The sequence below is a fragment of the Bufo gargarizans genome, chromosome 2 (assembly GCF_014858855.1).
Source record: "Bufo gargarizans isolate SCDJY-AF-19 chromosome 2, ASM1485885v1, whole genome shotgun sequence".
Taxonomy (NCBI): Eukaryota; Metazoa; Chordata; class Amphibia; order Anura; family Bufonidae; genus Bufo; species Bufo gargarizans.
Genome location: NC_058081.1, coordinates 507,518,579 through 507,534,426, shown reverse-complemented (window position 1 = coordinate 507,534,426; position 15,848 = coordinate 507,518,579). Strand labels below are relative to the sequence as shown.

At 44.7% G+C, this 15,848-nt stretch overlaps 1 protein-coding gene across 1 annotated transcript in view; it reads right to left on the bottom strand.

Annotated features, from left to right (window-relative positions):
• Positions 1-15,619, bottom strand: part of PWP1 (PWP1 homolog, endonuclein) — a 68,685-nt gene extending 53,066 nt beyond the window's left edge. The window contains exons 1-6 of the mRNA XM_044281279.1: positions 15,488-15,619; positions 10,417-10,475; positions 8,643-8,818; positions 5,125-5,210; positions 3,136-3,232; positions 855-965 (exon numbers count right to left, since the gene is read on the bottom strand). Of these exons, the coding sequence (XP_044137214.1) occupies positions 855-965; positions 3,136-3,232; positions 5,125-5,210; positions 8,643-8,818; positions 10,417-10,475; positions 15,488-15,553 (595 nt within the window). The 5' untranslated portion in view covers positions 15,554-15,619. The remainder of the gene's footprint in view (positions 1-854; positions 966-3,135; positions 3,233-5,124; positions 5,211-8,642; positions 8,819-10,416; positions 10,476-15,487) is intronic.
• Positions 15,620-15,848: the final 229 nt, after the last annotated feature.

Here is a 15,848-nt window from a genome sequence, read left to right as displayed (position 1 = left end):
TGGATCTGAACACTTTTGTAATTGCATGTACTTAAAAATGCATATATTCCAGTATAGCGCCACCTGCTGTTTGTTATTTTCCTTATTTCTCTGTTCACCTTACTGAGATTGACACACATGCTCAGTTCCAGCCTTGAAATGCCTCCTGAGCCATGCTAGGGAAAGATCTGCAGCAGGAAGGACACATCCCCATGCGCAATGTCCTCTGACCTGACAGCTTGACATAAATCTAGCAGACCAATGAATGGGGAGATCTCTGGATCCATGTGAGGTACGGGGCTGGTTCTAACTTTGTTAGAAAGAGGTAGTTATGTACTATATGATGTCGGATTATCATTTTTCTACATTGATCATGCGTTGAAGAGGACCTTTCACCGCTCCTGACCTGCCTATTTTAATAGCTACATACATTACCCACATACTAACAATTCTGAAGCATCTATTCTTATGTCTCTATATTGTGCCATTCCTCTATTAAGGGCCGCTTCACACGAGCGGATGCCGTGCATCCGCTCGTGTGAAGCGGCCCTTAATACTACTAGAAGTTATGCATGAATTGGTATTAGCCTTCAGTAAGGGTACAGAGGGGAGGTAACCGTTGGGGGTGTGTACCTGCACAGTCTGAAAATGGCAGCACTGATTGGATAGAGTGAGTCTGTGCAGGTACACCCCCAACTGGTTACCTCCCCTCTGTACCTTACTGAAAACTATATATCAGTCTGCTCAGCTCCTCCTGCTCTATGACATGCATTTTCATGGTGTTCCCTTTAACATTATTTTCATATGACATTGAACGTTTGCATTTAGAGAGCCAGTTTCTTTCCAGTAAATTATGGGCTCAAGGCCTAACTCACCTGTAGACTCTTCGGGACTTGGGTCAAAGTTCAGCCACTCAATGCAAAGAGGGTACGCTGGTAAAAGAATGTCGTGATGTACGTAGAAGGAATCTTCCTCATGGTTATATACTGCAGGGACCACAAGAGCAGAAGACAGGTCAGGTTCACGAAATGCTTTATACTTCTAATCCATCGTTACTGAGACAGAAGACCTGTCCGCATTAGTAAATGCTTGTATCCCCCATAAAATAACAAATTCTAGAAGACCTTGGAACCTATTTCCATTATTCCTCTTGAATATTTATGAACACATTGACAACTGGATATTCCCATTTCCCTTGTCAAAGGAGCGTGTGCTAAAAAATGAGTGGTACATCTGCAATCTATTCAATATCGATTTATTTTGACTAGGAGAAAACATTTCTATTGGGGGTAATACCCTTGTCGGCAACGGTCCGATTTGCAGGGACTGTCCCGGGGGCCAAATATAGGCAGGGTCTATATAAGTGGGTGGTCTGGCCTGGTAAGGGACATCCTCGGGTGGGGAGGGCCATACGTGACACAAATTATCCAACTGCAATTTTGGGACCTACGTAATCACTTTTGTACACGTTCTTGTATACCGCAGAGTCTGGTAAAAAAAAAAAGTGGAACTCTATGGTGAACGGATGCCACTGTATGGCATCAGTCCGAGGTATCCATTTGACATATGCATTTTTTGCATATGTTAAACAGATGGGAAAAACGTGATGTGAACCCAGTCTTAGGAGTTAAATAGGGCCCCTCGGCTCTCCTGACATGTCTATTTTAAGACTTGTATTCTCCATGAACTAATTCTGGATATAATTCTTTTCCTTGAGCTGCATTGTGCTTTACTTCTGTTATTCCTCCTGGAAATGTATAACTAAAGTTGGAGGTTTGTTAGGACACGCTCTGATGTTTCATTGGTAGTAGACAGAGCTATAGTGGATCACCCAATTTTATTGATATACATTATAAAGACTCATAAGCTAACACAGTGTCGGGTCCATTTGTTTCGTTTTTTGCAGATTTATCTTTCAAGTGAATACAAGTCGCTCCCCTCCGTAGATGGGCACAGAAAGCGCCACAGTGAAGGACTGGCCATTTCACTGGAGTGCTGTACGCCAAATTACACTGTGACAAGGAAACCATGGACGCCGCTGATCATACGGCTTTATATATACAAATTGACAGCACTCCAGAGATTTTACTCAGCCGGACATAATTTCAGGCAACGTTTCTGGCTATATGCAGCCCTTCATCAGTCCCAGTGTGGGGAGCATCAGCGTGGAAGCCGGCTGATCATACGGCTTGTGACTATAGCGTCTCCAACGGTTCGCCTTAACCACTGAGCGCTTGGAACCCTTAGAAAGATAAATACGCCTGCTATTATTTGCTTAAAGGCTTTGTCCCAGTTACAGATGCAGTTGTGCTTGCTCTGCTACGCTGCTTGCATAACTCCCATTCACTACAATGGCAGCTACGAAAAGAGCGGAGCACCGGCTGGCTTGGCTGTGGACTGAGACGGACACATAAAGCCACCCTCTAGACCTCCATGAAGGACACAAACAGGGGCTCTGCACCCATGAGCAAACCGGAAAATGGACAGAAAAGTACATAAGGATGTACCCGGTCACAACAGCTGGGACATCTGATTGAAATTCCTCAATTCCTCTCAGTTTGTGTGCCCAAAGCGTAAAAGCGCGCACAAATGTATGTACACTCCCATCCAAAAGGATCACACCTGTTTGAGCACTATTGCACATTGAGCTTTCAAACTACACAGTGTACAAGTCTCTCTCAAACAATGTACCCAAAAATTAAAGGGGTTTTTCCCAAGAATTAATAAGGCCGAGGATAGCATCAGCATAGGTCATCAATATCAGATCGACGGGGGTCTGACACCATCGAGACCCCCACTGATAAGCTGTCAGAAGAGGCTGGGTGCGCTGTGAGTGACTTCACGGTACATCGGTCACATGGCTTAGGCGCAGCTCAGCCCCATTCAAGTGAAAGGGACTGAGCTGCAATACCGAGCACTGCCACTATACAATGTACAGCGCTGTGCTTGGAAAGTACCCAGCCGCCGCTGTCACCAGTGCTCCGTGAGCGCCGCAACTTCCTAAAACAGCCGATTGGTGGGGGGTGCTGGGACTCGGACCCCCGCCGATGTGATATTGATGACCTATCCTGATATGTCCCAGATAACCCCTTTAAGAAAGTTTTCACAATGCTACAAAAAGCAAGAGAAATAGAATACACACGATTACAGGCTCACCGTGGATTTCAAGATTACAGTGATCCTTTTCTGCTCTCCCACACACCAGAAGGTTATCTGTGGACCTAATAACAAAGTCCTCGGTTTCATACTGCTCCTATATTTCAGAAAATAGACGGGTATTATTTGACAGAAATAGAAGGGTATTATTTGCACATTTTGCTTCCAGAGCTGTATGTCTAGGTACCTTATTTTGTATATGTATATGTATAGTGGTAAGTATAAGGGAGCATCCACACATGACATTTGTGATGCATCCGTTTTTTGCAGATCCATTGCAACAATGCCTTTCCTTGTCTGCAAAACGGACAAGAATAGGACATGTTCTATCTTTTTTGCAGGGCTATGGAATGGACATACCGATGCGGGAAGCACATGGTGTGCTGTCCTAATTTTTTTGCGGACCCATTGAAAGGAATGCGTCCGCATCCTATATGTCGATTAGATATGCTCCAGCTTTGAATCCCTAACCCTTGTTAGTGTTTCTATTACAATAAAATTCCATCAATATGCCACCCAGGGGTGTACAAACCTCACCAATATATTTTACATATATAAAATGAAGGATGACAAGGATAAAAGTGTAATTTTTATAGACTGTCGACCCCTAAGGTGGGGCCTTTGCTTGCATGTTAACGAATTACATATATACCGATTCCCAATACACAGAGGTGCCCTCCATTAAAGGGGTTGTCCAAGTTATATTTATTGATGACCTATCCTCAGGATAGGTCATCAATATCAGATCGGCTGGGATCCAACACCCGGCACCCCCGCCGATCAGCTCTTTGAAGAGAAGGAGCGCACCTCCTCTTCATTGTTTACCTTCTCGCCGTTCCATCTGCAGCTATAAGCAGGTGTAATTACACCCAAGCCATCCCATTCATTTCAATGGGACGGATCGCTCCTATACAAGTGTATGAGAACAACCAGTACCATTGAAATAAATGGGATGGCTTGGGTGTAATTAACACCTGCTTATAGCTGCAGATGGAACGGCAGTGAAGTGGAGGCGGCGCTGGCACGGCGCGCTCCTTCTCCTCAAAGAGCTGATCGGCGGGGGGGCCAGTTGTCAGACCCCAGCCGATCTGATATTGATGACCTATCCTGAGGATAGGTCATCAATAAATATAACTTGGAAAACCCCTTTAACTTCTGTAAACATGTAAACCTGTGACAAATGCAATCCGTTGGCCATCGCCTCCAAAGTATGTGTGTGTGTGTGTGTATATATATAAAAAAGCATATCCTGAGAAATTGTCCTTGTATGGGGTTTTCCATGACTATTAAGGCTCCTAACAGATATCTAGTATGCTTACATCAGGTACATCTTCCCCGCACTGCTTCTTTTTCAGTCTGGACTCCTGTGACTCCTTTTCACCATGTAAACAATTCACACTGGCTTCTTTTCATCCTGTATGTTCTTGTTGCTGTCTCTAACCAAACCCAAGAGGCATTTTTCCTTTCTCTGCCATAGCTCCAGCACCGGCCCTAACAAAGCCAGACTAGCTTATAGCTCCTCCCACCAGCTAGTTACATAGACACTCCTCCCCTATCGCTGCCCCTGACAATGCCCAGCTAGTTTATAGCTCCTCCCACCAGCTAGTTACATAGACATTCCTCCCCTATCACTGCCCCTAACACCAGGCTACTTTATAACTCCTCCCACCAGCTAGTTACATAGACACTCCTCTATCACTCCCCTGCTGCTGCTTTGACACGCCTATGAACATCACAGGAAATAAGAGCTGCATGGACATGGTCATGAGACCACAGCCCACAACAGAAGATAGGAGCAATAAAAGGTAAAAGAAACATTATAAAATTACAGATACCTTCATAAATTATTATTTTAAAGGATATTGATGCAAACTGGAAAGCCCCTTTAAGGATGCATCTGTACCAATTACTGGAATTGTTCCCTTTATGAAAGTAAACCACTTCCACAGATGCAGCATTACACAATACAGGTGAAGTAAGTATACGTACTGTATCTTTTAAAGTGACGTAAGCATCAGTCTCGTTACTGGAGTAAACTGCAAGGCCGGCAAGACTGTCTCCAAGGTTCACCACATCTTTAAGGGGAAAAAAACAAAACAGCGATCTGTAAATAATTTGGCACCTTTCTGCGTGACTACAAACAATCTAAACAATCCCCACAACAGCCATAAAGACAAAAACTGTAAATCATACATGAAATCTACGCCAACTCCTAGCCAGTATAGATCTTCGGTCTGGTGCACCCACGGGCCACCGACACACCATTAAATCAGAAATAAAAAGGGTTGGCCAATTTATAAAAATATTTCCCAGTATCCCAAAATCTTCTGTGTGTCCAAGATACATCTATATTTCACAGCATCACTCAGTACTGCCATGAAGCAGAAGACCCCCACGTCCACATGAGAGGGCTGCAAAAACACCTATGATCCTCAGGCACTAATTCCATGGAGTGCAAGGTGATGGCGGTGACGTTTACGGTCATTAACGAATCCTGTTTGCGTTGAACAGTAACTGAACATGTTCAGTGCAAGGGCAGAAGACAATTTGTCCAGGAAGGGCACAGAAAGCAGTGACTATGGCGAGTCACGTCACTGCCACTATTTAGCACTCTATGGACTGCAGCATCTGAGGATCATAGTTGTTTACACAGCCCACCAATGGGGACCCTTTTGCTGCACGGCGGAGGTAAGTTATGGTGTGACATACAGATGTAGGTCACACAAAAAATAGATTATGGGATATTAGGAAATATTCTTATAAATGGTCCAGCTCCTCTAAGATTGGCATACAAAATGCTCCCCAATGCTGCCATATCCTTATCCATCCAGCCTTCCTAGCTGGTAGCATACTCCACAATATGTCCACCATAATCCTAGCCATCCTGCCTTCCTAGCTGGCAGCATGCTCCAGAAAATAAGTCCACCATAATCCTAGCCATCCTGCCTTCCTAGCTGGCAGCATACTCCACAATATGTCCACCATAATCCTAGCCATCCAGCCTTCCTAGCTGGCAGCATACTCCACAATATGTCCACCATAATCCTAGCCATCCTGCCTTCCTAGCTGGCAGCATGCTCCAGAAAATAGGTCCACCATAATCCTAGCCATCCTGCCTTCCTAGCTGGTAGCATACTCCACAATATGTCCACCATAATCCTAGCCATCCAGCCTTCCTAGCTGGCAGCATACTCCACAATATGTCCACCATAATCCTAGCCATCCAGCCTTCCTAGATGGTAGCATACTCCACAATATGTCCACCATAATCCTAGCCAGCCAGCCTTCCTAGCTGGCAGCATACTCCACAATATGTCCACCATAATCCTATTCGTCCTGCCTTCCTAGCTGGCAGCATACTCCACAATATGTCCACCATAATCCTAGCCATCCTGCCTTCCTAGCTGGCAGCATACTCCACAATATGTCCACCATAATCCTAGCCATCCAGCCTTCCTAGCTGGAAGCATACTCCACAATATGGTCACCATAATCCTAGCCATCCAGCCTTCCTAGATGGTAGCATGCTCCCTGGAAAAAGTATGCAAAATAATTGGGAGCAACTCAAAAAGACCAATGCCAAGTACTGCAAAGAGAAGTCTACAGGCAGTGTATTTGCCATTCAGCAGCCTTGGGGAGCTGGGTGGCAAGTAATGGCAGACATTTGTGTTCTCCCTCAGCTTCCTGGCATGTACAAGCACACTTAACATGATAGAGTACTCTGCTGGCCGGGAGATTAAGACTTCTTGTAGTTCTGTCCCTGACCATGTCTCATAGAAAAATCAATTCTTTCCAATTAATTCTGAAAATTTGTATCATCTCGTGAGCGGAAATTGATTAGAGTGTAATTACCATGGCTGTAACCCAATTAATCAGGAGGAGGAATTTACACGTTAACTGTGCATGAGTGACGGGTGTAACCCAGCGAAGCCAAGAATAATCCATCATGTGATGGCCGAATAGGATTTCTCAAAACGGTTTATTAATACTAAGGATCGACCGATATTGATTTTTATCGACCGATAATCTGTGAAATTTCAGGCTGATAATTTATACCGATATTCTGTGAATTTTCATTTTTGAAAAAAAATAATAATAGTTCCTACAGATCTGCTGAAAATGAATATGTTTATTGTTAACGTGTATTTTTATATTTTTGTAAATCTTTCTTTTTCATTTATAATTAATATTTTGGTGTGTTTTTTTTTTTTTTTTTTTACAAACTATTAGCCCCCTTAGAGACTAGAACCCTTGTCCTAGATCTCCATCAGGGTGAATAGGACCTCACACTGTCCCTGCTGCTCTGTGCTCTGTGCACACAGCAGCAGGGAGATGACTATGGCAGCCAGGGCTTTAATAGCGTCCTCTCTGTCATTGTAACCGATCGGATCCCCAGGCTTACACTGCTGGGGCTCCGATCGGAAATTCCACTGAGGAGGAGGGGAGCGGGGACATTGTGGCCACTGCCGCCAATGATTATTACTGGGGGGCTTGGGTGGGGGGGCGCACTGCGCCACCCATGATTAATACTGGGTTGGGGGGCACACTGGACCACCAATGATTAATACTGGGGTTGGGGAGCTGAGGGGTTAACTACCGCAGATCGCAGCTACTTGTCATAGAGGTCGGAAGCCGGTGTAACGGTATATTTCCCTACTTTGTGATATTTCCCTACCCTCATCACTTCCGGTCACACATGACGTTAGGAGGTGTGCCGCGCAGGCGCACAACGACGGGGTTGGGAAATTTCACAGCAGAGAGCGCATGCGCCGGGAGCCTCGCGGTTAGGGTAAGGAAAGATTACGGGCCAGTGAACAGGCACGGTGATCAGATGGATGTTCTCAGCTGGACACCGGCCGACACTGCACATGCGCCGGTAGCCTCGCCAGCGGTTAGGGAAGGGAAAAATTAAGGGCCAGTGCCTTTTCCCTACCCCCCTTAACCACTGGTGAGGCTCCCAGCGCATGCGCAGTGTCGGCCGGTGTCCAGCTGAGAACATCCATCCGATTACTGCGCCTGCGCACTGGCCCATCATGTCCGGTGCGACCGGATGTGACGAGGGTAGGGTAATCTCACGAGGTAGGGAAATGTAACGTTACACCGGCTATGTGATTCTGCAGCCAGCTCCCGCCTCCTGTATATGAATTAATGAGTTATCTTCATTGGTGGCGCAGTGGCCACAGCCCCTCCCCTCTTCTTGTCCTCCTTCCTCTCATTGGTGGAGACGGCAGCAGCGGCACAGGGAGGAGGGAGACACTGCTTCCTTCTCCCCTGTACTGCTGAGGGAACACGGTGAGCGCTGTCAGCAGCGCGATCCGTGTTCCCGATACGTTATCGGTATATCGGCAAAATAGATGCCGATAACTATAACGTTCAAAACCCTGAATATCGGCCGATAATATCGCTAAAACCGATAATCGGTCGATCTCTAATTAATACTGACGCACGGCGCATGTAAAGCCAAATTGCCATTCAGGGCACTTTCAGATGGCTGTGAGGTCTTGTACCTGTTTTCCCTTCTTCATCATAATTGTCCAAGTCGTATTCTGCAAGTTCGTCATCATTCAGCTTAGAAATGTTCTCGTCCTCCCCCTCAGCTGACTGAGTGGTGTCTTCCTCAGCGTCGCCCACCCCATCCTCTCCTTCTTCCCCAGCTTCCTCTTCATTATCCTCAAGTTCTTCCCTGAAAGTCAAGAAAACAGATCTACTCAGAAATGACCAACCATAAAACGTGTGGCTGTATTGGGGGGGGGAAGGGGGGTGGATCATAAGTATCTGATCAGTGGGGGTCCGACACCCAGGACCGCCGCCAATCAGCGGTTTGAGAAGGCAGTGGCGCTCCTGTGAGTGCTGCCGTCTTCTCTCAGCTTTCCCTGGGCCAGTGACATTATATTCATTGATCACATGGCCTAGGCGCAGCTCAGCCTCATTGAAGTGAATGGGGCTCAGCTGCGATACCAAGTACAGCCACTATACAATGCACGGAGCTGTGCTTGGGGAGCTGAGCTCAAAACAGCTGATCACCGATCATATACTGATGACCTTTCCAGAGAACAGGTCATCAGCATACAAGTCTCAGACAGGGGTTTTCCAATTTGCACCAGCGTCCTTTAAAATAATAATTGATTAAGGTACTAGTCATTTTATAATGTGTTTCCTGTATCTACATCTTTCGTTCAGGGTCACATGACCATGTCCATACAGCTCTTTATTTCCTGTGATGTTCTGTCTATGGCCGTGTCTATGTAACTAACAGCGAGTGACGTCACTTCCGTAGTAGTGTTGAGCGAACTTCTGTTTTAAGTTCGGCGTCTAAAGTTCGGCTTCCGGTTAGCGGAGAATCCCGATATGGATTCCGAATTATTCTGTTGTGGTCCGGGGTAGCGGAATCAATAATCGGCCATTATTGATTCCGCTACCACGGACCACAACGGTATTCGGAATCCATATCGGGATTCTCCACTAACCGGAAGCCGAACTTTAGACGCCGAACTTAAAACAGAAGTTCGCTCAACACTATTCCGTAGTCACCAGTGACCACAGATGTGACTACGGAAGTGACGTCACTCTCTGCTCCTAGTGAGCGCAAAAAATGCTATACTCCTACCTGTTGCAGCATCGCGCCGCCAGCTGGGGCGCAAGGCAGCATGCCACTAAAGCGGACTACATACAAACTTATATCCCGGATAATGGAAAATAATAAATTAAATGGACTTTAATGGGGTCCCGGTGCTCATAATAAAATCTACAGAACACCGAACCCAAACCCAAACTTCAGTGACGAAGTGCGGGTTCCGGTCTGGGTACCACATTCAGTTTTTTATCACGCGCGTACAAAACACATTAAAACACTTTGCACTCGCGTGGAGAAAAACTGAACAGCGCAATTGCAGACAAATTGCGTGCAAACTCACGCGGGTTTCCCCGATACCGCCCGCAACGCATCCAGACTGAATCTGGCGCGCTTGTCTGCAAGAAGCTTTAGGGGCTGGGAAGGGGGCGCGGCGAGCTCGACTTCAGGAGAGAAAGCTACTGCCCCCTTGAATTCAAGAGCCTAATTTACATGACGCGGGTTGGGGAATAAAAATAGTTTTTTGCCATTTGGCGCATCTGACACCAAAGACAAAACAAAAACAATCTTTGGAAACAAGCTACAGACTTTTATAAGGTAATGCTGGCCGTTTAATATGCGTTTTCTATGTGACAGGTTTCTTTTAACCACGGCATTGGTAAACCCAACGGTGTGGCGGCACCCGTACCCCTCCACCTCACGTTACTTACTCGAGCTGCTCCTTGGCTTCAGTGATCAGCTTGTTTAGCTCTTCCTGGTTCAGTTGAACCTGAACGGTAAAAAAGCAACAAGAAGCATCAAAACCACTATTCACAAAACATAACTTACTGTATGTGTATCTATAGTGGTGTATGACCTGTGTACATAATGTATATGTGAGTGTACTGTATGTGTCTATAGCTGTCTATGATCTGTGTGTAATATATTTGTGACTGTACAGTATGTGTCTATAGCAGTGTCTCTAGAGTTGTGTATGACCTGTGTATATAATGTATATGTGACTGTACTGTATGTGTCTATAGCTGTGTATACAATGTATATGTAACTGCACTGTATGTATCTATAGCTGTGTATATAATGTATATGTGACTGTACTGTATGTGTCTATAGCTGTGTATATAATGTATATGTAACTGTACTGTAATTGTATCTATAGCTGTGTATGACCTGTGTGTGTATGTAATGTATATGTGACTGTACTGTATGTCTAAAGCTGTGTAAATAATGTATATTTGACTGTACTGTATGTGTCTATAGCTGTGTATATAATGTATATGTAACTGTACTGTATGTATCTGTAGCTGTGTATGACCTGTGTGTGTATAATGTATATGTGACTATACTGTATGTGTCTATAATGTATATGTGACTGTACTGCATGTATCTATAGTTGTGTATGACCTGTGTATATAATGTATATGTGACTGTACTGTATGTGTCTATAGCTGTGTATATAATGTATATGTGACTGTACTGTATGTGTCTATAGCTGTGTATATAATGTATATGTAACTGTACTGTATGTATCTATAGTTGTGTATGACCTGTGTAGATAATGTATATATCTATAGTTGTGTATGACCTGTGTGTATAATGTATATGTGACTATACTGTATGTGTCTATAGCTGTGTATATAATGTATATGTGACTGTACTGTATGTATCTATAGTTGTGTATGACCTGTGTGTGTATAATGTATATGTGACTATACTGTATGTGTCTATAGCTGTGTATATAATGTATATGTGACTATACTGTATGTGTCTATAGCTGTGTATATAATGTATATGTGACTGTACTGCATGTGTCTATAGTTGTGTATGACCTGTGTATATAATATATATGTAACTGTACTGTATGTATCTATAGTTGTGTACGACCTGTGTGTATAATGTATATGTGACTATACATGTATGTGTCTATAGCTGTCTATGACCTGTGTGTAATGTATTTGTGACTGTACTGTATGTGTCTATAGCCGTGTATATAATGTATATGTGACTGTACTGTATGTGTCTATAGCTGTGTATGACCTCTGTATATAATGTATATGTAACTGTACTGTATGTGTATCTATAGCTGTGTATGACCTCTGTATATAATGTATATGTGACTGTACTGTATGTGTCTATAATGTATATGTAACTGAACTGTATGTGCATCTATAGCTGTGTATGACCCGTGTGTATAACTACATCTGTGTGTGTGTGTGTGTGTGTGCGCACCAGTGTGTTTGCACGTGTAGTATAATTGTTTTTCAGTATGATGCACACAGAGGGGGAGATTTATCAAACTGGTGTAAAGTAGAACTAGCTAAATTGTCCATAGCAACCAATCAGATTCCACCTTTCATTTTGGACAGCTCCTCTGGAAAATGAAAGGTGGAATCTGATTGGTTGTTATGGGCAGCTAAGCCAGTGCTACTTTACACCAGTTAAATCTCCCCCACTGTTTGTCTGGTTATATATAGACTAAATATAAATGTTGTGAAGTTGGTAGTTTTACATTGGCACGTTATGGCCTGATTAGATGACTAATGTGTATATCTGAAAGCTCACCTTATCGCCAGTTCACCAGAGAACCATACCCACAAAACGGAACAATAGACGCTACATTAAGTATATCTCATTTAATTTTATTTTTTAAAGGGGTTCTCCGGGAATTAAGAAAATGAAAATACTTAAATATTACTTTATTATAAATATATTCTGAAATAACGTTCATTGGGTATAATGGCTTGTTTCTTCTGGGGAGCGATCATCAGGGGAAACAAAATGACCGCCATTCTATTAGTTCACACAAAACCTGTCCTGAACGCACATGAGGACAAGGTACTTTACAACACTGAGGTAAAGAGCTGCCTCATCCTCCTCTCTGCTGTACTTGTCAAATGATACACGAGCTCAGCTATAAGCTCAAATTGAAGATTTATCAACAACTGATACCCCATGAACTTTAAACACAAGAAGCCGTGACCCGGAAAAAACAAAAAAAAACTACACATTGGGAGGGTGGGCGGGGCAGCGACAATCTTCTTTTCTTCTCAGATGAGGTAACGTCCCAGCTTCTTCTGTACCCGCATATTTATTACCTTAAGCCCCTTAGCCATAACCAAAAACAGCCTTGTCACCAAGGCAAAAGAAATAAGAATATCCAGCACTGTCATTGGCCAAACTTTTAACCAATAGAATAAAGGTTGCCACACGGGGGCAAAATTGCCCAAGCGTTGGCAACCCCAATCAAATCCATGTTGCCATCCCAGGCAATCTGCCCGGAGATGGCAACACTAAAAATGGCGGGAAATATTCCCGGCAAAACTATCAAGGGAACCAACATAGGGATGACCCTAATCCCATGTGGATCCCTCCTTAACGTCCGGGATCCTACCTTTCCTGAAGAGCAGAGCTGAGAGGAGGATGAGGCAGCACGATGGCTCATTGTGGTGAAGTAACTTGTCCTCCTGTGTGATTAGGACAGGTTTTGTGTGTACTGATAGGACGGCAGCCATTTCATTTCTCCTAATGACTGCTCCCTAGACAAAACTAGCCATTCTAAGTAATCAAAAGTATTTGTGAATATATTATAAAATAATATTTATGCATTTTCATTTTTTTTATTCCTGGAGAACCCCTTTAATGTGTAGGGGCAGAGTTCCCTGCCTGGCTGCGATCACAGAGCAGTGAGCACTGACAGTGTAGGTTCCCTATGGATCCCCAGTGCGCAAATGTCACCAGCCGACCGGAGATGAAGTTGTTCTATAGATGTCCCCTATATAGGGTGGGGATACTGAGGGAATGTACACTGTCAGCGCTCACCACTAACATAATTATACTAACTAAGGAGATATTTCTGTGAGATGTAATAGTCTGTCAGGCCTGGTATTATCATATGCTGCCCTCAGAGGGCGCTGTGGAACACAGTTATGTAACATGAGAGGTGCTGATTTACAGACAGCTAAGGCCTCTTTCACACTTGCGTTGTCCGGATCCGGCGTGTACTCCACTTGCCTGGAAATACACGCCGGATCCGGAAAAACGCAAGTGTACTGAAAGCATTTGAAGACGGATCCGTCTTCAAAATGCTTTCAGTGTTACTATGGCACCCAGGACGCTATTAAAGTCCTGGTTGCCATAGTAGGAGAGGGGAAGCGGTATAGTTACCATCCGTGCGGCTCCCGGGGCGCTCCAGAGTGATGTCAGAGTGCCCCATGCACATGGATGACGTGTCATGTGATCACGTCATCCATGCGCCTGGGGCGCCCTGACGTCACTCTGGAGTGCCCCGGGAGCCACACGGACGGTAAGTATACCGCTCCCCGCCACACTTTACCATGGCTGCCAGGACTTTAGCGTCCCGGCAGCCATGGTAACCACTCTAAAAAAGCTAAACGTCGGATCCGGCAATGCGCCGAAACGACGTTTAGCTTAAGGCCGGATCCGGATCAATGCCTTTCAACGGGCATTAATTCCGGATCCGGCCTTGCGGCAAGTCTTCAGGATTTTTGGCCGGAGCAAAAAGCGCAGCATGCTGCTGTATTTTCTCCAGCTAAAAAACGTTCCGTTCCGGAACTAAAGACATCCTGATGCATCCTGAACGGATTTCTCTCCATTCAGAATGCATGGGGATAATCCTGATCAGGATTCTTCCGGCATAGAGCCCCGACGACGGAACTCTATGCCGGAAGACAATAACGCAGGTGTGAAAGAGCCCTTAGGCTACTTTCACATTAGCGTTTTCAATTCCGCTATTGAGATCCATCATAGGATCTCAATAGGGGAAGAAAACGCCTCAGTTTTGTCCCCATTAATTATCAATGGGGACAAAACTGAACTGAACGAAACGGAATGCACCAGAATGCATTCCGCTCGGTTTGGTTGTGTCCCCATTGCAGACAGAATAACGCTGCAAGCAGCGTTTTTCTGTCCGTGATGTGGTGCGGAGCAAGACAGATCCGTCCTGACACACAATGTAAGTCAATGGGGACGGATCCGTTTTCTCTGACACAATAGAAAACGCATCCGTCCCCCATTGACTTTAAATGGTGCTCATGACTGATCCAAAATGGCTATATAAGACATAATACAACCGGATCAGTTCATGATGGATGTATGCGGTAGTATTATGGTAATAGGAGCGTTTCTGCAGATCCATGGCGGATCCGCAAAAAAACACTAGTGTGAAAGTAGCCTAAAATAGTCAGGTTTGGGAATATATAGGAACTATATGACCTCATGGAAATATAGAGAAAATACGTTAAGGGAATGTATAGCAACTGCCTGGTGCGCGTGTGTGTATGTATATATATATATATATATATATATATATATATATATATATATATCTCCTCATGCACAACTGTATCCATTTTCGGTTGGCAAAACATGGATAGCAGCCATGTGCACCTGTAGTGAGACTCCTCTGACAGGAGGAATAGTAACACCCTGCTGAGGTTTTTTTGTATACATTTCTAGGAGGAATAACAGAGGAGCAGCACAATGCAGAGTTATATGAACAGATACATGTAGAACTGTCACATGTGCCATAAAGGTCTGATGGGTGGAGATCCTCCTCTGTAACCCGGCATGGCTGCTCCGAACGCCATCGGAGACTCCTGCCCAGCAGCCATTTATATCATGCTTTCATTTTCCCAGACAGCTGGGACACATGTAGCCATGTACATGGCAGCAGCTACACCGATTATACCCTGGGGTGTCCAGAAAGGGAATCATTACTAATTGCTGCTGTCTGGGTGACATCACAATCTGAAGCGCGCCTCCCACCTTATCGGGGACTTCCTTGGCCACCCCTCGCTGCACCCAGGACACGCAGGTAATCTGACAGCTCATACTGCACACCGGAGAGATCACAGCAGCGATCAATGGCAGCCCCCGTACAGCGCACGTGGGTTCCTGTTCGAGTTCACTTCCGGTCACATGACCTCTTTAGGCTTTTGCAGGAAGGAGAGAGCAGACGCCATCTTTATTATGGGAAAACCGTAATTGAGCTTCCCAAAAGGCTTTGCGCTGCTTTCTCCAAGGCAGTCACGAAGGAATGTAGTCACAAGGCACGCTCCGTGCCAGGTCTTATTATATAAGCTAGGGTGCAGGAGCGTATTCCGCCATTTATATTACAAATATATCC